The sequence below is a fragment of the Lynx rufus genome, unplaced genomic scaffold (genome assembly GCF_022079265.1).
Source record: "Lynx rufus isolate CCGP_SWC_20201006 ecotype Redwood Valley unplaced genomic scaffold, mLynRuf1.p SCAF_2, whole genome shotgun sequence".
Taxonomy (NCBI): domain Eukaryota; kingdom Metazoa; phylum Chordata; class Mammalia; order Carnivora; family Felidae; genus Lynx; species Lynx rufus.
Window position 1 is genome coordinate 144,218,400 of NW_025814834.1, and position 27,301 is coordinate 144,245,700.

Sequence of the window (27,301 nt, forward strand, 5' to 3'; positions counted from 1 at the left end):
TTTGAGTGGATTTAAAATTTTGCTCTTATTTTTAAAATTTAAAATTGCTTAATAATTATTAATATCAATAAAATAAAATCAACAATAAAACAATTATGATTATGATTTAATTATGAAGGTGATGCAAGTTATTATGATGATGGCTTACTTTAAGCTAATTAAAAACATCTCTGCCATACTAAATGCTGCCATTTAAAAGAAACCATTTTTCCCCTTTAAAGGAGATAGGTTTTGAAGTGTTATACCCCATACTATATGCGAAGAGACTTTCTTTAAAAGTCATATTTCTGGGGGCGCCTGGGTGGCTTAGTCGGTTGAGCGGCCGACTTCAGCTCAGGTCATGATCTCGCAGCCCGTGAGTTCGAGCCCCGCGTCGGGCTCTGTGCTGACAGCTCAGAGGCTGGAGCCTGTTTCGGATTCTGTGTCTCCCTCTCTCTGACCCTCTCCCGTTCATGCTCTGTCTCTCTCTGTCTCAAAAATAAATAAACGTTAAAAAAAGAAAATTAAAAAAAAAAGTCACATTTCTGTAGAGCTCGTATGTGCAACAGCTAGAAAAGCTCTTTAAAATAATATGAATTCTAGAATTCTGATTATTAGAACACATAAAATAAACATCCTCTGAAGACACAGTGACCTCTAGTGGATTCATGAAATAAACCGACATAATTCATGCCCATAAGAATTTATAAATTAAAGTAACACGCAACCAAATATAAAAGATACTAATATGATTATATACTGACAAGTATTACACATAAATAAGGGCTACAGTTAATACTATGTACATTGTGACAAATGTTTATTTATAGATTATTGGTTACTTCAAATCAAAGAGAAATATAATAGAATCCTAGCAACGTTCAGAACCTATCACAAGCTTAAGAAATATATTTAATTTTTCTGAGATTGTTTGATAAAGATGTTAGATTAAATTGTTTCTAAGGACCTTTCAGCTCTTTAATTATGATCCTTTCTTCTTTAACTCATCTTGTACATCAATGTCAGATCAAATTCTGTTCAAAAGTGTTTGATGGCTCCCCAATACTTGTCCCCATTAGAATAAGTACAAATTTGTTTCACTTGTATATTTATTATGCCATCCAATTAAAATTTCAATTTAAACTCATAGGTTGAGTTTCATTAAGTGTGTGTGTGTGCTCGTACAGGTATGGACAGCCTGCCAGTACTAAGCACTTACTACAAACATTGCATGTAAATTAAAATGGTTTTTTGAGGGAAACCAAAGCCATTTTCATTTTTCTTTTTTGGTGAGGTAGGGAAGGGCATATAGATAAGGTAGAATTTCAAGAACTACAAATAAAGTGACAGACCTTCATGTTCTAGGAAAGGTGGGTATTATGAACATATTAGAATAAGATTTTAGAAAAAGGTTAGAGAGAAGAACTATTTTCAATTAGCTAAAGCAAGTACCAATAACTACATCTGAAGAATATAAAGATGACAGGAAGGGTAGTTTGGTAAATGGTTTTGAAGCATGGATGAGGATGAGCTAAAGTAGCAAGTAGAGAAGATATCACTGGAAACAAAGTTAGGGATAACTTAAGGAAACAGTGGTCTTAACAGCTGGGGAATAGAATACAGCAATATGTGTAGCTGTCATAAGGTTGAAAAGGCGATGAGCAGATCTAGCCAAAGAAATGCTAGGAAAGGAGAAAAAAGGGATGCCCGGGTGGCTTAGTCAGTTGAGTGTCTGACTCCTGATTTCAGCTCAGGTCATGATCTCAGGGTCATGAGATCAAGCCACATGTCAGGCTCCACACTCATCAGTGAAGTGTGCTTCATAATCTTTCTCTCCCTCTCTCTCTCTGCCCCTCTCCCCACTTGCGCTCTCTTTCTCTAAAGGAAAGTAAAAGAGACAAAAAGTGATAGTTAAGAAAGTACTCGTAGCTCCCATTCACCTTGGACAATGCTACAACCTTTATTCTTCAAATAAGAAAGGCTAGTGGAGAAATAGTGAACAATTTAGTCTTCACTATGTGTAATTCAATTAACAAAGGCTATAGGGTGGTATGTTTTACATATTCTAAACCACACAGCACTGGATCTGCAGGCAAAGGTGTCAGCCAACAAAGGGACTGTCATCAGTACAACTGATGCTAGTTCAAACTACAGTGGTTTCATACTACCTTGTGCATCAGATAAGACTTTAATAAGAGGTGTTTTTTTTTTTTAAGGCAAATATCTTTAGTTACCTCGCATCACATTACATTTATGTCACTAAGTTTATTTAGCACTGATACCACAAATAACACTGCCTTGTGTTATAATATTCTTTATGAAGCATGAGTTGAGACCTTATCTCATTTAAGCTTGTCTGAATTTAGACAATACAGTTTGATTACATAACAATTTTTGTTACCTTTACTGTATTATGGCATTTGTCCCTCAATAATAAATTTTCTCTCAAATTCAGCAACTACTAAAATGTTGTAAATGTTTAAACATTTCCCAAGTGGCAAACCCCAGGAATATTCATAAACATTTTGCTAAAAATTAAATTGGATTTCTTTAAATTTATAAAATACTGTACTGATTTTTAATAAAGATTGAATGAATTAGTTACCTGAACTTTTTAACCTTAGTACATAGTTTTCTAACAACAAAACAAGTTCAGTGGATCCTCAGTTTTAGTATCCTGAAAAACTTTAACATTCTTACTCTAGAATTATAATATTAATAGGGTTAATAGAAATAATTTGCATAGCAGAAAGCAAATTTCAGGTGTTGTGATTAAAACAACAAAGAAACAACTTTTATATTTACTTTCTGATTTTAAGTGTAAAATCCTTAATAACTAAGCTAAAAATATAACCATTTCTCCACAATGAAAATGTGTATGATGGTAACATTCTTAGGAAACTACAACTACTCTCTATACATCCCAAAAAGTAGAAAGAAATTATTGGAATATATGAACAAATGTATATATAATGATTTAAATTACCTTTCCTCTTCTCGAACCCATACTGGAGTTTTAGGAATTTGTGCTTCAAAAAACTTAGATGCTTTGTAACAAAAATTGCTGCAAAAACACTGAAAAACATTTTAAAATCAGAAAATTATTTTTTTCTTACTGTGAAACACAACTAACTTATGTACAGAAGAGAGTATAAAACATAAACATGAAGTTCAAAGAAAATAATGAAAACCCATGAATCTACCAACCAAGGTAAGAATAAGGTATAGTACCTCTGAAGCTCTATTATGTGTCCATCCTGGATAGCATTACTTTCGACATTCCCCAGAGGTAACCACTATCATATTCTGTGTTCCTTATTCCCTTGCTTTCCTTTAGTTTTGCTATCTATAGAAACATCCCTACAAAAGATACCATTTAGTTTCAACCAATTTTAAACTTTGTCTGAATATAATCATATTGTTATGTTCTCTGAGTTTTTTGTTCCAAGTTATAGTTTTCAGATTTTTGTAGTTGTGGCTTATATATACATTACATTCAATTGTGTAAGTATATTACCATTTATTTATTATGAATAATTGAGTTGTTTCTAACTTTTCTGCTATCTCTACAATGTGACTATAAGCACTTTAAGAATTTTTAAAATTAAAAAAAATTGCGGTCAAATACACCAAAATTTACCATCTAAATTGTTTTTAAGTGTTACAGTTCAGCGGCATTAAACACCTTCTCACCGTAGTACAACCATTACCATGATCCATCTCTAGAACTCTTTTTATCTTGCAAAACTGAAACTGTACACCCATTAGACAATAACTCATTTGTGCCTCCTCTTATAATCTCCATTCTACATTCATAACTATGTATCTGACTACTCTAGTTACCTCATGTAAGTGGGATCATTTAATATTTGTCCTTTTGTGCAGGCTTATTTCACTTAGCATCATATCTTCAATGTTTATCCATGTTGTAGCGTGTGTCAGTATTTCCTTCCTTAAAAAGGTTGAATGATAGTATATCATATATTTTGTTAACCCAACTAGGAAGAAATGGGCAAGAAATTCTTTAAAATATATACCAAGAATAGAAAAGCCTGGTCATAAAAAATGTGTGAACTTGACTTTACTAGATAATACCAAAGAAGTTCTCAAAAAAGTTGCACCAATTTTATTTAACCAGCAGTTAAAGAGTTTCTAATATTGTCAAATTTTTATAATTTTGCTAATTTGGAGACTGTAAATCAATGTTTTTATTTGCTTTTCCCCTGATTAATAAGGCTGAGCATCTTTTCATATTTCATTATCAAGTTCCTTCTATAAAATTTCTACAGGGTTTTCTGTCTTTTCCTGGTTATGAATCTTTAGTCAGTTATATGTGAGAAATACATTTCCTTCTAATTTATCTCATCTTTTCACTCTTTTGTGGAAACTTCCAATAAGCAAATGTTTTTAATTTTAATGTAGAAAACATCAATTTTTCCTCTATGGTCTGTAATATTTCTATCTTATTTAAGAAATTCTCTGACTTTATAAAGATACTTTCCCATATTCTCTTCAAAAAGATGTTTATCTTTTAAATTTAAGTCTGTAGCCTACCTAAAATTGATTTTTTTTATGTACACTGAAATAAGGATCAATTTCCATTTTTTTCCATATGGATAACTACTTCTGTCAGTACTATTTTTAAAAAAAAATTCATCCTTTCTCTACTGATCTACAATACTCCTGTTGTCACATATAAAGTGTCCTCATATGTGGTTAATCTGTTTCTGGCTCTCTATTCTATTCCATGACTGACTTGCCTGAATTTGTGCCGGTATACACTTTTAATTTTTAAACGTCCAAATATTAATTAAAGCATAAGCAGTTTTTTCTAACACCTTGAAGGCAATATTCACAAATAAACTTTTAACATGACAACCATCTAAAAGGCAAACTTCTAAACAATTATTTTTAGAATTCCATTTAGTGTATTAAAAATTAACTGCCACATTGAAAAAAGCCTTTAAGCTTACCTTTCTTTCAGTAATATCATAGACTTTATTGGTTTTGGTAGAAATCTTATACTTCTGTTTTGGTACCTAAAGAAAAGAAAGTACAGCTTAAGAAGAATTCAAGTAATAAACATAAACTTTGTTGTAAGATTAAATCATCTACAAATCTTTGGTTAATTCAGGTAATTAGTTCATGACCTCAGTTCCATTTCTTGTACTATCTACAAAGTACTTTGTTAAATATAAAAAATTAAAGCTTCTATTTTACTTTATTATACTTTATTTTTTTTTTATTTCAGAGAGAGAGAGCATGTGAGCAGGGGAGCCTGATGAGGGGCTTAATCCCACAACCCACCCAACCAATTGAGCCACCCAAGTGCCCCTAAAGCTTCTATTTAAAAAAATTACTTACAATTCCTAGTTTTTTCTGACATAAAGGATAACCGCAGAGCTTGATAATAGAACGCTCATCCACGACATCGCTGTAGTGAGCAGGTGTGATGAACTTCCCCTATAATGAAATGAGAGGGGCATTCCCCCACTAGATTATTAGAAAAGTTCATTTATCAGCTCTCTAAGCCTCACAGAGCTCATCTGAAAATTCCGGGATAATAACAGTCTATCTTATAAATATGATGTTAGAATAAGAGGAGAAAATAAAGGTAATAAACGTAGAAAAACATGTGACAAACAGTAAGCACTCAAAAATGTTAGCTATTAAAAAAACAAACAAAAATAGCCCAAAAAAACTTCTGTCTCAGGAGACTATGAATCGTTGTAGGTAAGTACTTCATGAAGTAATTCTGAGGCAGGAAAAAGAATTGGTGCTATAGTCATTGCTATACCAAAGCAAAATACTGAAAAGTTTATTTTATTTAAAAAAATATTAAAAAATAAACCATGGAAAATAAAATATAATTTACCTATTTTTGAAGCACAGTCTTAAAAAACAAAGTGTATCAAACGTGTCATTGTGATTCCTGACAAATTTTTGTGCAAAATTTTCCAGTTTCTGAAAAATGTGTATAGGAGACTGGTGAGATGGTACTTATAAGCTAACACCAAATACTTTCTTTGATATCTTCACGTTCAAATCTCAACTCTTGTTTCATAACTTTGAGATCACTTTTGAACAAGTTTTTCTGTTTTCCCAGGGACTGAACAACTTTTTATTGAGAGTGATATAAGGTATTTGTTTCAAATGAAGCATTTCTGGTTTGTCTTTGTTTTTAGTGGCATCATGCATGCAGATTCTGATGTAGTTACATGTATCAATTTAAATACTGTCACATTAGAGGGGAGGAGTCAAGATGGCTGAGCAGGAGGGGGATCCTATGCTTACCACATCCCTGGAACACAGCTAGATAAATATCAAATCATTCTTAACACCCAGGAAATCGATCTTAGGACTGAGAGAATAAGATGCACAGATAGGGGGAGAAAAGAGGACATATTGTGGAAGGCAGGAAGGGCGAAGATGTGATTTGGGAGAGAAAATAATCAGTGGTGCTGTAGAAAGGAGAGAGCCCTAATTAGGAGAAAGGAGAGAAAGACAGGGAATGAGCAGGATGCAGGGCATTGCACAAGGAAAACATTTTGCCAAAACCCCTGATGGGGAAAAAGAGAGGGGCTGATTATCCTAAGTTTTTACAAGCAGTGGAGCTCAAAGTCTGGTTTTAGAAGTCTGACCCATCACTGGGGTGGAGGCTGTAGGGCACAACGGTGCTCCTGTGGAGAAGGAGGGCAGAGGCCAGGGAGCAGAGAGCATGGTCTGAGGATGCCCTGGGTTGTACTGGCAGAGACAGTTTCCCCTCTTGGAGTGCATTTGGGAGAGGTAGCACTGCCTCTCCAGGGACAAGAGGGCCGGCAGGTACCACTGAGCCGCCCCATTCATTAGGATAGGAACAGAGACAGCTGTGGAGGGCAGCTAACCTGGACGGTGGCTTTTTGCTGTGTTTTACCATAAACTTCAAGCCCAGTGAATTTGTGCCACTGCCCTTCTGGGACAAACTGGCACCAGGCCCAGTGTTGTGAGACCCTTCCCCAGAGGATCAGAGTAGGTCCATGCCACACTGGGTGCATAAAATATGGAATTTTGAAACCTAGCCATCGCACCTGAGATAAACCATAGTAGCACTGCACCACCAGATGGGCAGATGAGTCGGACACAGACAGGGTGAAGGAAGAGATCTGAGGAATGCTTGGGACAAATGACGGGAGATTGTTTGCTCTTCTGTGAGCACTTCCTGAACAGTGGTGGGTACAAACTCCCCTCTCTGGGGACTAGAGAGCCAGCTGATGCCATTTAGCATGGATGGACTTCAGTGAGCAGTAAAGAGCCCACAGTAGAGGCTTGAGCTGCTTACACCAAGTCCTGTCTTCCCTGAGCTCTTCAGGTGCTTCTGAACTAGGGTCATTATGTCTGAGAGTCAGAGCAGCAGCAGGCCACCCTCCCAGAAGACCAGCACAACGGTCCTCCACACCCACCAAGTCTACTAACCACAGAATGCTGCAAAGTGTCAGCTCTAGGGGAAACAGGATCTATACTCTTAATAAGCTGACCAAAACACAAATACTTAAAACTAATCACACAGTGGACAAGGTACAAACACTCCCCATTACAGACAAGGAGAAATTCTGCAGAGGACAGAAAGAGCACCCAAAACACAATGGCAGAATGCACACAGCATACACCAGAAACACTTCCTGAAGTGCTAGGCCCTGGACAGTATATGACCTCTTCTTAATACACACACCTATTACTGTTAGAAGCAGGACACATAACAGGCTTTCCTAACACAGAGAAGACAGAGACCTAGACAAAATGCCAAGATGGAAAAATTCATCCCAGAAGAAAGAACAAGAAGAGGTCATGGCCAAGGATCTAATCAAAACAGATATAAGTAATATACCTGAACCAGAATTTAAAACAATAATCATAGGAATACTAGCTGGGCTTGAGACAGCATAGAAGACACCAGGGAGTCCCTTACCGCAGAGACAAAAGAGCTAAAAATTAGGCCGAAATAAGAAATGCTATAACTGAGATACAAAACTGACTGGTATAATGAACACAAGGATGGAAGAATCAGAGGAACAAATAAGTGATATAGAAGATAAAATTATGGAAAATAATGAGGCTGAAAGGAAGAGGGAAAGGAAAATACTGGATCAGGAATGTAGACTTAGTGAATTCAGTGACCCCATAAAGCATAGTAACATTAGTATCACAGGAGTCCCAAAAGAAGAGAGGAGAAAAAGGAAAAGAAAGTTTATTTGACCAAATTACAGCTGAAAACTTCGCTAATCTGGGGAAAGAAACAGACATCCAAGACCAGGAGCTATAGAGAACCCCCATCGAAATCAACAAAAGCAGGCCAACACTAAGACTACTGTAGTAAAATTGGCAAAGTACAGACATAAGCAAAGAATCCTGAAAGCAAGGAAAAGAAATTCCTAACCTAAGAGGGAAGACAAATAAGGTTAGCAGCAGATCTCTCCACAGAACCTTGGCAGGCCAGAAGGGAGTGACATGATATATTCAACATGCTGAATGGGAAAAGAGCAGCCAAGAATACTTTATCCAGCAAGGCTGTCAACCAGAAAAGGAGAGATAAAGAGTTTCCTAGACACACAAAAACTAAAGGAGTTCATGACCACTAAACCAGCCCTGCAAGATATATTAAATGGGACTTTTTTGAGTGGGAAAGAAATACGAAAAGCAACAAAGACTAGAAAGGAACAGAGAACATCACCAGAAATATAACTTTACAAATCATACAATGGTACTAAATCAAATCTATCAATAATCTCTCTGAATATAAATGGACTAAATGCTCCAATCAAAAGACAGTATTAGAATGGATAAAGAACAAAACCTATCTATATGCTAGCTACAAGATACCCATTTTAGACTTAAAGACACTTGCAGATTGAAAGTAAGGGGATGAAGAACCATTTATCATGACATGCTAATGGATGTCAAAAGAAAGCTGGAGTAGCCATACTTAAACTAGATTTTAAACCAAAGACAGTAACAAGAGATGACGAAGGGCACTGTATCATAATAAAAGGGTCTACCCAACAAGATCTAATAATTGTAAATAATTATGTCCCCAACTTAAAGCACCCAAACATATTAACCAAATAATAACAAACATAAAGAAACTCATTGGTAACAATACAATAAGAGTAGGGAACTTTAACCCCCCACTTACATCAATGGACAGATCATCTAAGTAGAAAATCAACAAGGAAACAATGGCTTTGAATGACACATTGGGCCAGGTGGACTTAACAGATACATTCACAACATTTCATCCTAAAGCAGAATACACTTTCGTTTGGGTGTACATAAAAAATCTTCAGAATATATCACATACTGGGTCACAAATCAGCTCTCAACAAGTAAAAAGAGATCGAGATCACTCCAGGCGTATTTGCAAACCACAATGCTAGGAAACTTGAAAGCGACCAAAAGAAAAAAATTTGGAAGGACCACAAATACACAGAGGTTAAAGCACATCCTACTAAACAATAAATTGAATAACCAGGAATGAAAGAAAGAATAAAAAAAATACATGGAAGCTCAGGGCGCCTGGGTGGCTCAGTCAGTTGAGCATTCAATTCTTGACTTCAGCACAGGTCATGATCTCAGGGTTAGTGAGTTTGAGCCCCACATCAGGCTCTGCGATGACAGCATGGACCCTGCTGTCTCCCTCTTTCTCTAACCCTCCCACATTTGCTATCTCTCTCTCAAAATAAATAAAAATAAACCTTAAAAAAACATGGAAGCAAATGAAAATGAAAACATAACAATCTAATACCTTTGGGATGCAGCAAAAGCGGCCATAAGAGGAGTATATCGCCATGTAGGCCTACCTCAAGAAACAAGAAAAATCTCAAATACACAATCTAACCTTACACCTAAAGGAGCTAGAAGAGCAACAGCAAATAAAGCCAAAAGCCAGCAGAAGCGAAATAATAAAGATTGGGGCAGAAATAAATGATACAGAAACAAAACAAAACAAAAAAACCCAGTAGAGCAGATAAATGAAAGTAGGAAGATGGTTCTTTGAATGAACTAATAAAATTGATACACCCCTAGCCAGACTTATCAAAAAAAGAAAGGACCCAAATAAATCACAAATGAAAGAGAAGAGATCACAACCAACATCACAGAAACACGAATAATCATAAGAGATTATGAAAAATTATTTGCCAACAAATTGGGCAGCCTGGAAGAAATGGACAAATTCCTAAAACACAAAAACTACCAAAACTGAAATAAGAAGAAACAAAATTGAACAAGCTCACAGCCAGCAAAAAAAAAAAAAAAAAAAAAAAAAAAAAAAAAAAAAGCAATCAATAATGAAAAATCTCCCACACACAGAAGTCCAGGGCCAGATGGCTTCCTAGGGGAATTCTACCAGACATTTAAAGACGAGTTAATGCCTATTCTTCTCAAATTGTTCCAAAACAATTTGGAACAGAAATGGAAGGAAATGGAAGGAAAACTTCCAAAATCATTCTACGAGGCCAGCAATACCTTGATTCCAAAACCAGACAAAGACCCCACTAAAAAGGAGAATTACAGGCCAACAGCCCTGATGAACATGGATGCAAAAATTCTCAACAAGACACTAAGAAATCGAATTCAACATAACGTTAAAAGAATTATTTACCACAATTAAGTGGGATTTATTCCTGTGCTGCAGGGTGGTTCAAAAGGCACACAGCTAATATTCCTCAATGGGTAAAAACAGAGCTTTTCTTCTATGGTCAGGAAAAAGGATGTCCACTCTCAATGCTATTATTTAATATAATACTAGAAGTCCTAGCCTCAGCAATCAGACAACAAAAAGAAATAAAAAGCATCACAAGCAGTAAAGAAGTCAAAATTTCATTATTTGCAGATGACCTGATACTCTATGTAGAAAACCTAAGACTCCACCAAAAAAAAGCAAGAACTGATACATGAATTCAGGAAACTCACGGGATATAAAATCAATGTACAGAAATGTTGCACTTCTTTTTATTTTTTTTAATGTTTGTTTATTTTTGAGAGAGTATGAGTGGGGGAGGGCCAGAGAGAGAGGGGTTCAGAGAATCTGAAGCCAGCTCTACACTGACAGTAGTGAGCCCGATGCAGAGCTCAAACTCACAAACTGTGAGATCATGACCTGAGCCAAGGTCAGAGGCTCAACTGACTGAGCCACCCAGGTGTCCCCCCAAATTGACTGCATTTCTATACACCAAAAATGAAGCAGTAGAAAGAGGAATTAAGGAATCAGTCCCACTTACAAATGCACAAAATATCATAAGATACCTAGAAATAAGCCTAACCAAAGAGGTAAAAGATTTATACTCTAAAAACTATAGAAACTTATGAATGAAATTGAAGAGGACACAAAGAAATGGAAAAAGATTCCATGCTCATGGATTGGAAGCACAAATATTGTTAAAATGTTTATACTACTCAAAGCAATCTACACATTTAATGCAATCCCTATCAAAATACCACCAAGATTTTTTAGAGTTCGAACAATCCTAAAATTTTCATGGAACCACAAAAGACCCCAAACAGCCAAAGCAATCTTGAAAACAAAAAGCAAAGCTGGAGGCATCACAATTCCAGACTTTAAGCTACATTACAAAGCTATAGTCATCGAGACAGTATGGTACTGGCACAAAAACAGACATATAGATCAAAGGAACAGAACAGAAAACCAGAAATGGACCCATAACTATATGGTCAACTAATCTTTGCAACTAATCCAATGGAAAAAGGACAGTCTCTTTGACAAATGGTGTTGGGAAAATTGGACAGCAACATTCAGAAGAATGAAACTCAACCACTTCCTTATACCACACACACAAATAAACTCAAAATGGATGAAACACCTAAAATGTGAGACAGGAAACCATCAAAATCCTAGAGGAGAACACAGACAGCAACCTTTTTGACCTCGGCTGGAGCCACTTCTTACTAGACACATCTCCAGAGGCAAGAGAAACAAAAGTAAACATGAACTAGTGGGACTTCATCCAGATAAAAAAGCTTCTGTAAAGCGAAGGAAACAAAACTAAAAGGCAGCCTACAGAATGGGAGAAGATATCTGCAAATGACCTATTTGATAAATAGTAATCAAAATCTATAAAGAGCTTCTCAAACTCAACACCCAAAAAACAAATCATCTAGTGAAGAAATGGGTAGAAGACGTGAACTGACATTTTTCCAAAGAAGACATCCAAATGGCTAACAGACACATGCAAAGATGCACAACATCACTCATCATTAGCGAAATACAAATCAAAACTACGATGAGATACCACCTCATACCTGTCAGAATGGTTAAAATTAATAAGCCAAGAATCAACAGATGTTGGTGAGGATGAAGAGAAAGGGAAACCCTCTTGTATTGTTGGTGGGAACACAAACTGGTACAGCCACTCTGGAAAACAGTATGGAGGTTCCTCGAAAAAGGTAAAAACAGAAGTACTATGATTCAGCAATTGCACTACTAGGTATTCACCCAAAGGAAACAAAAATACTGCACAAAAAACCAAAATATCTGCATCGTGCATGCCAAGGAATGCAGCTATGAGACGATGCTCAGCTTTGGGAAACGGGGGTCTCAACATTGCTGCTTCGACTGCTGTACAGCCTACCACCAAGAGTCAGGGTGCACTGGCTGGAAGGCTGCGGAGCTTCTCCATGCAGGACCTGCACTCCATCCCTGATGCCCCTGCCCACCAGCATCCCCTCTACCTGGAGGACCAGGTACCTCACCTCAGGCCGCCCATCAGTTATAGAGCAGGGGGCCTGCAGGACAGCGACACTGAGGATGAGTGTTGGTCAGGTACAGAGGCAGTCTCTCAGCCACCTGCCTGACCCCGAGAGAAGCCTCTGAGCTGCAGCCAGAACCTGCGTGTGGTCAAGAGGAAGCCACCCGTGTGGGAGGGCACTTCGCACTCACTGAGGGTTCAGAAAAGGAAAAAGACCATTTCCTCAGACATGAACAGCGAGGGTCTTCAGAGCCTGGCTCAGTCTTACCTCTTGCCTTGTGGAGCACCAGGGGCTGTTTGGAGGGGACCTCTGGCTGCATGTCTGACCTGCCTGCACCAGCTGCTCAGGCTCTGCCTCCTTGGCTCCTGCTGCTGGCTAAGGGCTGGGTGCTGCCCGGGCCATGCACAGGACTATACCTGTAATGTACCAAAGCAAGCTGGGCCCAGGATTCTATTTATTATCTTTCTCATTCTTCTACCTTCCCGGTGTGTGGGACCAGTGCCCTTCCCAACTGCAACTGAAATCAAAAGTCCCCCCAGCTGTGTTCATTCCTTCCTGTCCTTCAAAGTACTTGACAGCCTCTTCCACGGCCTTTGAGTGCGTGTGTGTGTGTGTGTGTGTGTCCTGGTTGTATGTTTTGTGTTGGTGAATGAGGTCAGGTTTATGCAAGTTTTGGTAAATAAATACATAAAAGTGAAAAAAAAAAAAAAAAAGCACAAGTACCCCAATGTTTATAGCAGCATTAACAATAGCCAAATTATGGAAAAAGTCCAAATGACCACCAACTGATAAATGGGTAAAGAAGATGTGGTGTGTGTGTGTGTGTGTATATATATATATATATATATATATATATATACGTACATACATACATACATATATACATAAGTATATATACACATATATGTGTATACATGTACAAAAGAATATTACTCAGCCATCAAAGAGAATTGTATCTTGACATTTGCAACAAAGCAGACAGAGCTAGAGTGTGTTATGTTAAGTGAAATGTCAGAAGAGAAAGACAAATACCATGATTTAACTCACATGTAAAATTTAAGAAACAAAACAAATGAACATAGGGGAAGGGAATAAAAAAAGAGAAGGAGGCAAACCATAGGAGACTCTTAACTACAGAGAACAAACTGAGTGTCAATGGAGGGAAGGTGGGAAGGGGATGGGCTAAATGGGTAATGGATATTAAGGAGGGCACTTGTTATAATCAGCACTGGGTTTATATATAAGTGATGAATCACTAAATTCTACTCCTGAAATCAATATTACATATTAACTAAATAGAATTTAAATAACAACTTGAAACAAACCAAAAGCAACAATAAAAAACAAAGACTATAGTAAAGCACCAGAATTTAAAAAGTATATATATCTTCATATTTATATTCCTCTTATTTAGAAAAATCTCTGAGCCACATTAATAATTATTTTTGCAATGGGAGTTCAGAGTTTTAATTTTCTTTTTAATTTTGCTAAGGATTATGAGGATATAAGAGAAATTTCCATTCAAAATTTTAGTGCAATAAAGTTGTTAAAGAAAAAACTTTTAATGCAGACTGCAATCCTGTTATACGTTAAATCATAAATGATCTATATTCCAAGTTTTTAAAATATCAAAACTAATAGAATTACATTAACAAAAATAACAACCTTCTGTTACTAACATAGGAAACACACAGAATATGGAAAATAACGTTGGGATGATTAGTGCAAAGTGATAAAAATCAAGTGAGATTAGCAGACTTGTTTAAAGAACTACTATTAAGGGGTAAAATATGCATGTTGTTTTTCATTAGTGCATTTTAAATTCATTATACAACAAGGAATGCATAATAGTTGATTATTTTAAAATGTATGAGTTATATAGCACACTACCTGCATCTAGTGACTGAGAGGAGAGTCAAAGATTTTGACAATACAAGGAAGTTTCATATTGCACAGATTTAAAGATCTAAAACTACAAAAGTAATAATTTCCCAATTTAACACATACACACTCCCTTAGGAATTCTTCTGTAATATCCTCTTCTAAAAGCTGTTCAACAATATGTAGAGCTTTTCTCTCAAATTCAATCTTCTTTCTCACAGCTGCTTCTAGTTCTGCTTTCCTAAAATTAAATAAAATTAAAACTTAAGTTATTCTACTTACAAGTTTTATCACAGCCAATTTTGTTTTATAATACAGCACAAACATAATGTGCTATTTTGCTACTTAAATTTATATTTTTTAACGCTGCTACCTGTGATGAATATGTCTCAAAATATTAACACACAGAAGTCTGCCACAGTAACAGGACTATTTGATTTCCAAGCATCAAAGCACAAGGAAGAAAATAGGTGATATCTTTTTGCCAGTTAGCGTTTATATTGTCTCAATCATTCCTGTGGGTATCTAAGAAGACAGGCTTTTCCTCTGAAATCCTTAGAAATCAGGAGAGATATGAGAGGAAACCGACAATTTCAGCTGTTCTTACAAGTAAAAACGTGTGTCAAGTCTCAAAAGTTAACTGATAGCTCAGTTTGACAAGATAGAGTCCTATCGGCAAAGAAGTGTTTTCTTATTTTGCTGTAAAATCTTATTAAATAACTATATTGACGTGACTGTGTAGTTGAGGAACACAATCTTCCCAAGAGAGCTGCTCCTTGTCTTGACACCAGTGGAACTGTCAGCCTTTGCTGGCCCCTACACATCATGGAACATAAAAGCAGAGGCCATTTGATCAAACAACGGCTCTAGGACAGTGGTTCTCAACTCTACTTGCACATGAGGATCATCTGAGAAGATTTCTTTAAAAGATGCCTATGCCTGCGTTCCACTGCAGGTTAATTCAACCAGAATCTCTGAGGATGGGGCCTAGTTATTGGTGTTTTCGTAAAAGTGCTCCAGATAATCCTAATGTGCAAAAGGGTTGAGAATCCTTCCATAGGAACAGAGATACCCAACCATCTTGGTAACTTATTTGCTCCTTTCCTGTACTGTTTTCTCCTTTCCTACCAGAACTACCTTTGCTGGTCTCCTGGGCCTTGATCTAGAATGTATTCATTTTTTCTCCCTATTTTCAGTGACCCCCAAGACTTTAGACTCTAATTCCTTGCCTGGAGCAAAAATATTCTACAAAAACAATAACATTCCACAAAAAAGGAAGATGACATAGGATCAACTATTTCTTTTGCCAAATAAGGGCATTAAAATAAGAAGAAATTTACAACAGGGGCACCTGGGTTGTTAAGCAGTTAAGCGACCAACGTCGGCTCAGGTTGTGATCTCACGGCTCCTGAGTTCTAGCCCTGCGTCCGGCTCTGTGCTGACAGCTCGGAGCCTGGAGCCTGCTTCAGATTCTGTGTCTCCTCCCTCTCTCTCTGCCTCTCCCCCCTTCGTGCTCTGTCTAAAATGAATAAATGTTAAAAAAAACTTTTTTCTTGTAAAGAAATTTGCAACTAAGAACTGTTCTCCCACCATTTCATAAAGACCATTCTTACATCCAAAAAGTATAAAAGACATGAATATAGACTAAAAGAAAGTTTTCTATATTAAATGTATTTAGCTTTATGAAAAGCATTTTATTTTTCTCATATTGTTGCCTACCAGTAAGAGCAATGCATTGTACTAGGATCAGTCTACAACCTGCACTGAGGAATTGCTGACTCAAGCTGTTAATTATCTAAACCTTCAGTAACAGCCACACTCACTTTTTAAAAAATATTTATTTTTGAGAGAGACAGAGCATGAGTAGGGGAGGGGCAGAGAGTTTTTTCTCTTACAGCACTTATCACAACTTGTAATTATGCATTCAGTTGTGATAATTTAATTGGTATTTCTCTGTTCCACTAGAAAGGAACTGTGTCTATTCTGCTCAAAACCATATCCTCAGGGCCTAACACAGGTCTGGCATATCTCATACTCGGTAAATAATTTTGAAAGAATGAGTAAATGAAAGCCAATACTTGATTAAAAAGATCAATCACAGACATAAGTATTCTAATCATCTTCATAGACTACTCCTGTTCTAAAAACTTTTTTGTGACAGGAGATAAACCTAGCCTTTTCAGGAAATGCCAAGACACAGAATAAGACTTTTTGCTGAAGATATGGACATGATGTAAACAAGAATAGAAAAGGTTTCTTGGAAGTCTTTAGCATATAAAGAAATAAAAAGAAAGTGTATCTGAAGAGGTATAAAAGGAGTACCTGGTTAATTTAGGAATGTTTATTCCCTTACAAATCTTTCTGCAGATACTTACACCTACACTAGCAGTGTCTTGATTTGGTTTTCTTAAAGCCTGGAGTAGAGGGATACAAAGAGTCTATGGGAGAATTTATAGTTATTCTCAGATCTTCCCCTTCTCTCTCATAATAATTTTCTCTATGGTATGAGCCTTTATTGTTTTTAAAAAAAGTTCAATTAACATGAGATCAACAGATAAGAGAATGCAGTTGTCCAAGTAGTTCTCATACCTTTTAGAAGTATCTTCTTGTTTTAAGGCATTTGTCTGTTTAGCACCTATAATTAAAAAAAACAAAAACAAAAACAGTAGGTCATGTCTACTCAAACACACTAGTTTACAGGGCAGATTCTTGCTCAAATAAACCGCAGACAACCTTTTCTTCTTTTCCCACACATTACTTTCTAATCCTGTGTGTAAAACAAATGAAATGGGCAGGGAATCCAGATTACTTCCGTTAATTATTTCCCAATTTTTCTTGGAGTGTATCTCTTTTGGGATTGAATTTTCTTATGTATCACAGTGACACGGTTACGGGCTCCTGAAAATCTGAGGTATGGGTACTTTTAGAGGCAACCTCTCTCCATCCCCCGAATGTTCGCTCGCAGGAAAAGACCGTGGGTCTGACACCTCAGAGGATCATCCGAGGACCTAAGCAACAGTACATCTCGAAGGTGGGCTGGCGCGAGCGAGGTTCAAAGCCAGCTGCACAAGGCCTGCCTACGTTGCCCATTCTGGCGACCTAGCTCTAGGCTCCAGCACCTCTACTCCCTCTCCTTCAGAGACAGCCCATTCTGGGGAAAATTCTTGGGACACTAGTGTAAAGAGGTGGGGGTCTGGCCGGAGGTCTTTTGTAGAAGACTCGAGGACAGCGAAGGGACGCTCTCGGCCTTCTCTGCCCTGAAGACCTCCTCCCCTGGAGCAGCCTTTGGGGTGTGCCCCGCGGGTTTTAGTCTGGAACCCTGTAGGGGTTCAACTCCCAGGGTCCAATCGTGGGATGAGGCCCTTCTTCCTACCTGTGGAGTTTCGAGAAGCGCGGGGAGTCCGGGCCTTGAGGCGGGCGGAGCGCGGCCCAGCCGAGTCAGCCATGGGTAGTGTCGTCAGAGGGTCACACCGGGAGCTGGCGTCTCCCGAAGCTCCGCCTCCCCTCGCGTAGCGCTGGGCGGGGCCGGCCGGGGCGGGGCGGGGCCGGCAGAGAGGCCTGGGCGGCCAGAGGAAGTGAAGGAGGGTGCTGAGAGTGGCCAGAGGCCCAGCCGGTAAGTGGACGCACCTGGAAGTCTGGGACGGCCCGGGCTCGCGGCGAGCTGTGAGCGGCGGAGGACCCGGCTCCACGGCCCGCAAGGCTCCGCGAGGTCCTGGGGCCGGAACGCCTAGGCGAGGAGGAATCGGGAGAAATGGCTTCCCTTGGATGCCGCCCGCACGCGCGCTGGGGCTTTATCTGCCCTGGATCGCGCGGCCGTGAAGCCCCGCTGACCCGTGCCCCCATTGCGGGCCTGTCCTTCTCTCCGGGAGGAACGATGGCCTGGGAGAACGGAACGGTGCTCTCCTGAGAGCTGCAGGTTGCCTCGCCTTCGTGCGGTGTACTGATTACATTAACTGGATTATTTGGGGGACTGCCATCTCTTAGAGAAACTCCCTGGTCACACTCGGATCAGGGGGCATCTGAACTTTCACCCACTCTGGGTGAGTTGTGTTGACTACAAGTTTTGTGAAGTGGGACATTAAACAATTTTTTTTTTAATTCCCTAAGGATTAGAACTGACTTCAGGAACACCTTCTGGAAGTTTTTTCAGAAAAGAAATACTTTGCCTTTTTAAGCCATTTACGTAGTCCAAATTTGCGCTCCTGTTGGTTGGGCGTACCCTAGAGAAAAAATTTTTTTTCAAGTGTATCTTTCAAAACTGTGCTCTTAATAGATGCAACAGTTTACCCCCTTAGGCTAAGATACTTTCAATAAAAACATTTCAGCTTTAAAACTTGACATTTTCCTTACTGTATTTACTAGAAATTCATCAGAATGAAATACAACTTATTAACGCTTTAATATCACTGATAACTTTTATATTTCAGCATCAAAAGTAGGAAAAATAAAGAGGAATGGCTGTGGAAGAACTTCAATCCATAATAAAGAGATGTGTAAGTTTTTTTTTTTTTTGGGTGTGTGTGTGTAAAGTTAAATACCTTTTAAAATGTGGGCAAGACACAGATTATTTTTAGTTACATTTAGGGTCATTCAAATTGCTTATCTTCTTTAATCCTTGCTTTGTTTGACCTGTGAATAAATAGCAGGAGGGCCAGAAGGCAGATTAGATTATTCTCCAAGTGACCTACTTGTCTAAGTAACCTTTTAAATTTTTAATACTGATCTTTATTGTAGAATTATTTGGCAGAGTGGATTTCAAGATCATTCATTATGGTACTCATTAGTCTTGTCCTAATTTTCATACATATGCTTGTGTGCAACTTACCTAGAACTTAAACAGATTTTCTCTTTTTCTCCAGAGAGGATAAAGCAAGTAGTTACTGAATTTTTATTCACCTAAACATGTTTGTTTTGTCTTCATTTTGTTTTTGTCAGCAAATCCTAGAAGAACAAGACTTTAAAGAAGAAGATTTTGGTCTATTTCAGTTAGCAGGCCAAAGATGCATAGATGAAGGGCATATAGAGCAGCTATTAGAAATTATTCAAAATGAAAAGAATAAGGTAAGTACAATCTTTATGAGTACTTTTTAGTATTTATTAGAATGATAGCCACATGATGTTATTATTCTTCCACCCATTTACTCATTAAACATTTAAGAATCAACTTAAATTTCTACAATAGGAATGTGGAAAACAAAAAAGAATTAGGGCTATTTATATTCTTGACAGTGTTTATAATAGTCTGGTAGAAGAGATAAAGAGGTAAACAACTAGCAGTAAGAAGGCAGAATAAATGAAATAAGTGCTATAGTTGAAGTATGAGTAAAGTGCTTTAAAAAAACAGGAATTGCTTAGAGATCAAAAGTGGCATTTGGATTATTAATTTATATTTTGTATTATAAGTATCAGGCAGCCTAAGATACTCATTTTGGTGATCAGCACATTCTTTTCTTTCAGCCAGATGTATATGGAAAACCAAATATTAAGTAAGATAATAGTATTTGGGTGCATAGAATCAGAATAGGGGGAGACTTAAATGGCTTTACTGGCCATTATCATCCAGCTATAATTATCTGAGAAATCATTCTCAACATAGGAAAAGGATCTTTTTGGGATCAGGAACAACTTTTTCCTGGGACACAGTATTGAAAACACTGCTAAATTTTGTATCCTTGTACTTGCCTTCTTATGCAAGAAAAGACCATCTTCTTTCCAGGAACACACTCTTTCTTCATTTACAGTACTGTTTATTTATGTGGAAGTTTTTTTTGTTGATATCACAAACTAGTTATGCTGGTCTCTGATTATAACCAGGGCACCTTGATGGTGTTTAGGACATTACTAAAACTTTTAAATCATGTATAGTAGTTCAAAGGGCTTATTCCTTTTTTATATAAAAAATTCTTTTTTTTAAAAATTAGGACATTTAATTTAATACATTTTTTTGGATATGTGTTTATAGTACCTTTGTAGCCCCAAATAGAGTAAATGTAATATTTTCTTTAACTCCTTGATGTTTCCCAATTGTGTTTTCGAGGATAATCTTTGAGAGTATTTTACGTAGAGCAAATAATAATAAAATTAACAATAGTTAATATTTATTAAGCATTTACCATGTGCCAGGTGCTGTCTAAAATGCTTGACATCTGTTAACTCATTTAGCCTCCCAGAATCCCATAGGTACTATTAAATTCAGTTTGTAGATAAGGAAACATGTGACATCCAGTGTTCAGACCTGTGTAGCTTGGTTTCAGAGCTCTTAACCATTCTCTACTTAGCACTGCGTAGCACTTGCAAGGAAGTTTTAGGGGATACAGGGGGCTAATTGATTGTGGGATTGAGAAAGGTAACAAAAATGACTGGATTTCTAGCCTCTGGGAGGATAACATATTATATCCTGAATAGCAAAGGGCAACTTAAGAAGAGGAGAGAATTTCTTGAAGGGGTGCAAGTAAATTTATTTTGGAAATGTTAAGTTTAAGAGGTAGCAGGCAGTTGAAAAGTAATGTTTGGAGCTCAGTCAAGAAACAGGAGATTAAAATCCTGATTTGTGCATCACTATTAGAAATTAATTGTAATATTTTTGAGCATAGTCTTTTTTTTTAATTTTTTTTTAAAGTTTATTTATTTTGAGAGAGACAGGGACAGCACAAGTGGGAGAGGGGTAGAGAAAGAGGAACACTGAGAATTCCAGGCAGGCTCTGCACTGTCAGCATGGAGACTGGTGCAGGGCTTGAATTCAGGAAACTGTGAGATCATGACCTGAGCCAAAACCAAGAGTCAGATGCTTAACTGACTGAGCCACCCAGGGTCCCCCCCCCAAAAAAATTGTTTTAAGACTATTAAGACTCACTATTTTGAGGGAGGGAGAGCTCCTGGTGGCTCAGTCAGTTAAGTGTCTGACTTCAGCTCAGGTCATGATCTCGTGGTTCCTGGATTTGAGCCCTGCGTCGGGCTCTGCGCTGACAGCTCATAGCCTAGAGCCTCCTTCAGATTTGGTGTCTCCCTCTTTGTCTGCCCCTCCTTTGCTCGTGTTGTCTCTCTCTCAAAAATACATAAACATTAATTTTTTTTTAATTCGCCCACCCATTTTGAGAGAGAGAGAGCACACACGTGCATGTGGGGGGAAGGGGCAGAGAGAGAGAGAATCCCAAGCAGGCTCCTCACTGTCAGTGCAAAGCTGATCTCAGGGCCCAAACTTGCAATGAGATCATGACCTGAGCCGAAAGCAAGAAGAATCAGGCGATTAACTCACTGAGCCACCCAGGTACCCTTTAATAGTCTTAATAGCTTGAAAATCACCTTTGTAATGTGTGGTCTGCTAAATCCAAGGGTTCAGACATTGATAAGACAAGTGTTTCTTGTTTTGTTCTGTTTTGTTTTATCGAGAGAGAAAAGTTGGGGAAGGGACAGAGGGGGAGAAAGAATCTTAAGCAGCCTCCATGCCCAGCTGGGAGATGCTATGGGGTTTGATCTTAAAACAGTGAGATAGATTATGACCTGAGCTGAAATTAAGAGTCACATGCTTAACTGACTGAGCCACCCAGGTGCCCCAGTAAGACAGGGTTTCAAACTGACTGCAACTTAATTTTCTTGCCAGGTGATGCAATTAGGATTGATCAAAATTGACTATTAATCTGCTTCGTGTAAATGTTTAAAAAAAAAGTATATGAATACTTTGTCCTATAGTACAGGGCTTCTCAACATTTATACTATAGATATTTTGTAGCACCCTCCCCCTCTCCCCTCCCCCCCATTCCATAATGACAATCAAAAATGTCTCCAGATATTGCCAAATGTCCCTGGTAGATATGAAACAAAATAGCCCCCATTGAAAACCAGTGGTATAGTGGGAAACACATGGGCTTTGGACCTGGACAGACATATGCATATCTTGGTTTGCCACAATTTAGATGTTAGATATTGGGCATGGCAGTAATCTCTAAACTTTGGCATTCTTATCTGTCATTTGGGGATAACAATCTTATTCTGTAGGTAGTTAGTATTAAATTAAAAAAGGTGTAGTTTATGGATAGTATTTATTTTCCTTCCTCATAACCATTCACTATTTATATAGGAACTAGATACCTTGCAGCTGAGATGATGTTTATAAAACATTTTATCAAAATTATTTTTTTTCAGTTCAGATATGTAACATCTTACTCAAAACTGAAATTTCCTTGATAATTATTCCCAGAGAATCACTTACAGGGTAGAGGTAGACCAATGGAAAGGGAAAGAAGTACATAGTTGGAAAAGTAGAAGTCTCACAGGAACCAGTTAAGTTTTAAAAAGCGAGTATAGTCATGGTAAGTAATGGTGGAATAAGTATTTAGTAACTTGGGAAAAAATAGGTTTATAATATGTTTCTGATTAAAGACCTGAATATTAAGTTTAGCCACAACAAAAAAATGGAAGAAAACAGAATATCAAATCTTTGGAGGGAGGATAATTTGTTACACCAAAAGGTAATAGATATCACTCGCCTGTATTTATGGAACACCTATTTTGTAACAGGCCCTTGTCTAGATGCTAGGAATAGATAGCAGTAAACAAAAATCAGTGCCCATATAGATGTTAAATTCTAATGAAGACAGGTATCTACACTATAAATTATATAGTGTGTTAGAAACAGATAAATACTATAGAAAAAAGTAAAGCATGACTGGGGAATGGACCATGCTAGGTGAAATTACAGAGATTTGAAGGAAGGAGGGGTATAAAATATGGGGCTGTGAGAAGAGTGTGCCAGCCAGAAGTACCTAGTATGAAAAGAATATTCTGAGAGATCAGCTGAAATCTTTCCTATTCAGTAAAAAGGATGATTGTTTTGCTGTTTGTTGAAAAAAAATCAATTTAAGTCTTCATTTTATGCCACGTTTTTAGCATAAATCTTATTGAATAAAAAGAAAGGGGGAATGTATATATATTTAATTTTAAATGAATGTTTATGAATCTCTAAAGGAGGAAACCCATTTTAGACCTAAAAGACCAAGGCAAAAAGTATATTTTGCTATATAAAAAATAAGGACAGTCAAAAAACCAAATAATTATTTTTCGTAAATATAAGAAGGGAATATTAACATGTAGGAAGCTCATGCAGACTGATAAAGACAAACACTGAAATGTCCAATTGATAAATGAGCAAAAAGGTAAAAAATATTTCCTCTTTTGTAAGCTATTTGTTCACGTACCCTAACATATTCTGTTGCTAGTTCTCTAGGACATGTTAAGTCTTAGGTACCTTTACACATTGCTGTTTCAGAGCCTTGAATGTGTTTCCCAGCTACCTATGCCTGACAGACTTACCTAATAAGCCTTAACTTAGCCATTGCCTCTTCTGGGAAGAGGCCTTCCCTAGACGGAAAGGACTCTTCTCTTGCTATACCTTATCCTCTACCTTTATCTTAGGAGAGTGGGGTCATGGAGGAGGTATTGTACTTAATTGTCTTCCTCCCAAATGTGTGGGTTTGTTTTATTTTTGAGTGAACCTAGAATGTAATTCTGTGATGGTAGAGATCTTATCTAATACGTTCTTGTTTTATTTCTAGCACCAGAATATTTTAGGGACTTGACATATAGTAGTATATTCTTGATAAAATACTGATGAGTTGAAGTAAAATCAAGCCAGAGAAGTGGAGTACATTGTTGATAGTTCTGAAAATAGTAGTTGTGATAGTGAATGTGAATCACTAATTAAAAAGGTAAACTTTTATTTATGTGATAAGCACTCTGGAATATCTTGAAAAGAAAAAGCAACTTGCTTTGAAAGCAAGTTACTTTGAAAAGAAGCAACTTGTGGGGCGCCTGGGTGGCTCAGTCGGTTAAGCGTCTGACTTTGGCTCAGGTCATGATCTCACGGTTCGTGAGTTCGAGCCCCATGTCAGGCTCTGTGCTGACAGCTCAGAGCCTGGAGCCTGCTTCAGATTCTGTGTCTCGCTCTCTCTCTGCCCCTCCCCTGCTCACACTCTGTCTCTCTCTCTCACAAATGAACATTAAAAAATTTAAAAAAGAAAGAAAGAAAATAGAAGCAACTTTTATGTAGGAGAAAAATTAACTGAGGTGGCATCCCCTTCTTTTACATAAGTTACATAATTATAACATGTTTGCATATTTTCCAAGGAACTTTATTTAAAAGGTTCATGAGCATTGGGTGGATTTCTTTATGAATTAGGAGAGCAAAATTCTCCATGAAAATTAAGTATTTGCTTATATTAAATAAATTAACTCTCTTGTTAGAAATAGAAGACCTATTTCAATCATGAACTTGCCTGATTTAAAGTAAATGCCCATTCACATTTCCTCAGTGAAAGTATTAAAAAAAACTATTTTAAAATGTTGTATTTGCTAGCAGCGAACCCTAAGAAGTCCCTGGTGAAATGCTGTAGACTTCATTTGTCTCATCTTAGCTCTTCAGAGGGAATTCTCAGCTCCTTCAAGATCAGAAAGCTCAGTGTAAGAGTCCTATAGATGGCAGTATTTGCTTTACTCTGAAAATGTTTTGACAGGTCATCATCAATAATATGGGCTGGAATCTTGTTGGTCCTGTTGTTCGATGTCTTTTGTGGAATAAGGAAGATGAGAAAAGAAAACATTATTTTCTGATGCTTGATTTATTGGTAAAGGTAAGTTAACAAAATTAGGTTCTCTTTGTCACAATAGCCAGCAGTATTTTGTAATTCCCTTTAATGTTTAATGCTTATTTGGGGTGACAAAGCTTTTAGTTAATGAAAATATAGGAGGGGACTCTTTGGAGAAAAGGCCCAATCTTATTGATTGGATGAGCAAATCCATTTCCGTTTTTCCAAATTTCTGGGTAGAATTATCTAACCTCATCTCAGACCCACTGATTCAGAATCTCGAAGAAGATACCTAAAAATTCTATTTTTAATAAGTAGCTTATTGTATAGATATGGAATTCAAGGTTTAGAGAGGCAATTCAAGGCCACATTGTTCTTTTAGCAACATTGCAACTAGCAAATGCCAATGCTCTTTTCTCTGTGGTATGTTCTCTAAAAGGATATAAAAAAACCTAGAATGCAAGTGATAACGGTGGACATGGTAATAGGATGCAGATTAGTTGTGACCAACAACCTTAGAGACCCTTGGGGAAAGGTTGTTAGAGTTAAAAGTAAAAAATGATGGTAAAGAAAGATAAATTCTAAGGAAAAGGACGTTGTAAGAGTCTACTTAGAGATCACTGCAAATAAAAATATATACAGTACTTGGAAAGAGGAAACCCCATCTAGATAGTAGTTATTAACAATGAGGACTTTAAAAAAAAAAGGCAAGTGAGGTGATTATGGCTAGTCAGAAGACAATGCAAAGTTTCATCTGTTCAGGAAGGACAAAAAAGACTGCACTCAGAAATACCCTGGCAGGGTGAGATAGAAAGGCCCCACTTGCTGGAAGCCTGAGAAACTACTATAGTATCCTTCAGAGTAGACAGGCAAAGCTCAAAAGAAACTGAAGTCTGGTAATCAAGTTCTTCCTTCTCCCTGTTTTTCTGACTTCTCCTTTAGCGAGGAATTTAAGTCTCCAAAAGGTAGTTGTCTATTAAGAGACTCATTCTTGCTTCTTTTTAGTTTTATAGTGATTTGACAGTCAGATTCTATGTTTTGCTCGTGTATTTTTTTAAGTTATATGAGGTGTTGTACTGTTAAGCAAAAATAATGGTATTTTCTCAGTATATGCTGCCTTTTAAAACTAGTAATCATGTGGCTTTAAATACAACTTGTATTAAACAGGTTCAATTGTGAATATTTTTATAGTTATGTAATCCAAAGGAATTATTGTTGGGTTTGCTTGAACTGATTGAAGAGCCCTCTGGAAAACAGATATCTCAGATAATTCTTCTTTTACTTCAGCCATTACAAACAGGTAATGAGTATTTTGATATCTAAGAGTTTCTTGTTTTATCTGTGTTAAGTTCTTGATACTACTCTAAAATGTCAGTACTATATCAAAGTAAAATTTATGACTAATTATTGAGTACTCTGCTTAAACTAGCAATAGCAGTGCCCGTTTGAATCCTGCTGCCTATAGAAAGATGACAATACCGGCACAGACGGTACCCAGAATAGATTTTGTTGAATGTCATGCTATTTTCAGGGACTGTGTTGTAATCTGTAGCTTTTTGCCTAATCTTCCTATCTGCAACTTATATCTAGAAATTTCCCTGTAAACATATTTAAAGGATTGCCTCTATGATATCTGCAGTACTCATTCTGTTAGCATTGTGATAGGTCATGTATCTTGGTTAAAAACCGTATCACGTGGGGCATTGCTCATCCTCTGTCTTGGGAAGTTGAGGCTGGGAATAGCAAAGGTGCTGCTGAATGAAACAAGTGAAGAAAAGTCTTCATGGTTGAGTGCAGTAACATTATTGTTAAGCAATGGACCTTAGCATCCAGAGCAGACAGTATCCATGAGCTGAGACCACTTCTTCATTTTATGACTTACATATAGCTCAGAATCGGATAGAAGGACCCAGAGTCAGAAGTTAGAGTAAATCCATTTTAAATGAGAATAAAGCAGCTGTGTACCACTTGAAATACTCAAAATGTCCTGGAAAGAAAAATCTAATAATACTACCTCTCATTTTTACAGTGCTTTATATTTTATAAATATATTTCTTTGTATTTCTTTCTCTTATTTGATACTTAGAATGACCAAAAAATGTGGAACAAAGTGTTTCTGC

General features: G+C 37.3%; 2 protein-coding genes and 1 pseudogene across 8 annotated transcripts in view; 2 read left to right on the top strand and 1 right to left on the bottom strand.

Annotated features, from left to right (window-relative positions):
• The window catches only part of RPAP2 (RNA polymerase II associated protein 2), a 99,689-nt gene extending 81,633 nt beyond the window's left edge, over positions 1–18,056 (bottom strand). For all 5 annotated transcript variants that reach the window (XR_006962742.1, XR_006962745.1, XR_006962744.1 and 2 more), the window contains exons 1-6: positions 17,975–18,056; positions 17,191–17,236; positions 14,728–14,842; positions 5,344–5,442; positions 4,953–5,018; positions 2,966–3,054 (exon numbers count right to left, since the gene is read on the bottom strand). Coding sequence is in view for 2 of the 5 variants with exons in the window: in XM_047083670.1 (XP_046939626.1) it covers positions 2,966–3,054; positions 4,953–5,018; positions 5,344–5,442; positions 14,728–14,842; positions 17,191–17,236; positions 17,975–18,047 (488 nt within the window). In the remaining 3 variants the exon portion in view is untranslated. The remainder of the gene's footprint in view (positions 1–2,965; positions 3,055–4,952; positions 5,019–5,343; positions 5,443–14,727; positions 14,843–17,190; positions 17,237–17,974) is intronic.
• On the top strand, positions 12,504–13,317 carry LOC124515725 (receptor expression-enhancing protein 4-like; annotated as a pseudogene).
• Positions 18,057–18,127: 71 nt separating the features above from the next.
• Positions 18,128–27,301, top strand: part of GLMN (glomulin, FKBP associated protein) — a 34,703-nt gene continuing 25,529 nt past the window's right edge. For 2 of the 3 annotated variants that reach the window (XM_047084260.1, XM_047084262.1), the window contains exons 1-5: positions 18,128–18,214; positions 19,029–19,094; positions 19,537–19,662; positions 25,110–25,226; positions 26,373–26,481. In XM_047084260.1, the coding sequence (XP_046940216.1) occupies positions 19,056–19,094; positions 19,537–19,662; positions 25,110–25,226; positions 26,373–26,481 (391 nt within the window). In that variant the 5' untranslated portion in view covers positions 18,128–18,214; positions 19,029–19,055. Of the gene's footprint in view, positions 18,215–18,476; positions 18,642–19,028; positions 19,095–19,536; positions 19,663–25,109; positions 25,227–26,372; positions 26,482–27,301 lie in introns of those variants that run through there. The other variant, XM_047084261.1, reaches the window with a different exon arrangement.